This window comes from Austrofundulus limnaeus, unplaced genomic scaffold (assembly GCF_001266775.1).
Source record: "Austrofundulus limnaeus strain Quisiro unplaced genomic scaffold, Austrofundulus_limnaeus-1.0 Scaffold0, whole genome shotgun sequence".
Taxonomy (NCBI): Eukaryota; Metazoa; Chordata; class Actinopteri; order Cyprinodontiformes; family Rivulidae; genus Austrofundulus; species Austrofundulus limnaeus.
In genome coordinates this window covers 6,502,911-6,505,572 of record NW_013952402.1, presented here as the reverse complement: position 1 = coordinate 6,505,572, position 2,662 = coordinate 6,502,911, and the positions used below count along the sequence as shown (strand labels likewise).

General features: G+C 36.8%; 1 protein-coding gene across 1 annotated transcript in view; it reads right to left on the bottom strand.

Moving 5' to 3' along the window:
• oprm1 (opioid receptor, mu 1) overlaps positions 1–2,197 on the bottom strand; it is a gene marked incomplete at its 5' end in the record, with an annotated part of 6,654 nt that extends 4,457 nt beyond the window's left edge. Inside the window, 1 exon segment of the mRNA XM_014034249.1 lies at positions 1,842–2,197. Within this exon segment, the coding sequence (XP_013889703.1) occupies positions 1,842–2,197 (356 nt within the window).
• Positions 2,198–2,662: the final 465 nt, after the last annotated feature.

Genomic DNA, 2,662 nt, shown 5'->3' with positions numbered 1-2,662 from the left:
AAAAGTAGGCTGAAAAATAATTACTCAAGTACAGATACCCCAAAATTCTACTTAAGTACTGTAGCAAAGTATTTGTACTTAGTTACTTTACAACTCYGAYCATYTTATGATGATCTWATTATTGGACTGTGCCATTTTAGCTGATTACTTGTTTAYTGCTGTAACTGGGAAGGAGAGTAACACAATTYCAATTCTCTGTATGTTTTGCACATASGAAGCATTGACAATAAAACTACTTGAATTTGAAATAAGTTAAAGCAGTATTACACATAATCAAAGCATGTGAATCGCACAATATTTATTATATACATTTCTACAGAAATGCTGGGTTTTTAAATGTTTAATTTCTAGAGGTATTGTTCTGCTGGGAAACCGATTTTGTGTTATTAGTGATTATTTTCTCTGCACAATAAAATAGATTAATAGGGGTCATCTAAAAGTGCTGATTTCATCCATTATTACCAGTTGTTATCCTCATTTGAATAAAAAAAATTACATACTGAATTATCTCMTTTTAAATCCATACAGTGTGTTTACACATGCAGCTGATTCAGAGTAGCATTATGGGTGCAGAGGTCACTTGTAATTTATGTTCATTAAAACAGTTTACTCTGTTTAATGGGTTAAAGCCATAACGTGATGTAAAGGTTTGAATTCATGAAATTAAYGTTCAATCTGTGTTCTTCTGTTTCCTGTCAATATTGTGTTCAACATTTCTTTTGATGAGCTAAACCATCATTTAACAACAAGGTCAATGAAACACTGTTTCATCCTACTCTGGAAAGTTAATTTCCTATCCTTTTTTTTTTTTTTTTTTTTTTTTTTTGCAATGCTGTTACTCCCACTTTACTTTTATTACAAAAGCAAAAACATCTGTAAATGCAGCTGCTGTTTTTTTTTAATGGTTTTCAAGCTGGAAATTCCCAATATGTGATTTTTTTTCTGCTTTATTCATTGTAAGAAAAGCATGACCGATGTTTACCTATTTGTCTTAAATGACAGTTAAATTACCTCCATAATTAGGATAAACATCACAATTGGTTTGCAATAAAACCTAAAAATAATTGACTAAACTAAATATAAAGAAAGACATTGAGAGATGATTTTGATGATATTTCAAACTGTAGGTTTACCTTTTAAACCACTAGCATGTCCCAGTTTCTATCTGCTGTCTGGGAATCAGTAAAAATTCGCTAACATTTCAGAAACTAACATGTTCTCTAACTAGTTGCATTTTCTGATGGGGTGCAGACCAGAGTTTATGCACAAAAAAACATACATTTATTGAAAAATGCAAATGCAAATCATTTCTCTGATTCAAAAAAAAAAAATCTTGCATTAAATCCTGTTGCTGTCATTTTATTCAGGATACACAACTTTATTCCAACTAATTTTGCTGTAGKGGACAACATACATTAGGCTTGCTTAAATATTAAAACTCTGTGTGTTTGTGTGTGTGTGGGGGGGGGGGGCAGTTTGGCTTCATGTCTACCTACGCCCCTGTTTCAAACACCTGTTTTCTTCTTTTTCTCACTCTCATTAGCATTTTTTTTCCTTTGGAACTAGCTCTCCATCTGGTTGTGACTAATTGCTGGAGAGGTGTGACAGTCGGGGTTCATCTTTTAAGAAGTCTGCACATAATTCACCGACAGATGATTTTTTTTTCCTGCAGTCATTAAAATGATGCAGAGATTTTGTAAGTATTTAAGTTCTGCGCCTTTTATCAGGAAAAAAACAGCAAATTTGAAAACATCACACACAGAACTGACTGTTGAAGCGTTTCACAGGGAACCTTTCTGTGTTTTAAACTGTCCTCGAGTGTTGAGTACATGTGCGCTTACGCGGATGAGTCACAGCGGTGGAGGCCATGAACATGACCGGCAGCCCGATAGCCGAGGAGAGAATCCAGTTGCACACGTTGACAATCTTGGCGTTGCGCGGCGTCCTGAAATCCAGCGCCTTGACGGGGTGGCAGACGGCGACGTAGCGGTCGATGCTCATGGTGGTGAGGGTGAAGATGGAGGTGAACATGTTGTAGTAGTCGATGGACATCACCATCTTGCACAGGACGTCGCCAAAGGGCCAGGTGCCCATCAGATAGTTGACACTCTGGAACGGAAGCGTGCTGGTGACCAARGTRTCTGCMAGMGCCAGGTTGAAGATGTAGATGTTGGTAGCTGTCTTCATTTTAGTGTATCTAAGTAGAAAACACAGAGGGGTTATAAAAAAGCTCTGAGCCTTTCGAGGTGCATACACAAAACCACACACAGAATTTTTAGTAAAGGCACAGTGTGGAGGATTTTGTCAATTCTTTCAGCAGAAATTGAGATAATCACTAATGACAATAATAAAAAACATGTCTAATCATTGCAGACAAAGACCTTGTTTTATTATTTTTACCTTATACAGTAAAAAGCTGTTTATATCTCTATGGTCGCAGGTCGCCACACAGGCAGCTGCCATCTTGTCTACGAAGGCTCATGAAGGACAAACTGCGGTGGCGGCGTCAAAAACGGGTTTTAGTTGTAATACTATAAACGTAATATTTGTTGTCTGTCATTGTAGCTGGGATAATTTTACTTATTAAAGCTCATAATCTTACCACTTGAAACATCACTAGCCCTGAAGCTGCTGGTAGACATCGCGGTTGGAATTATCAAAG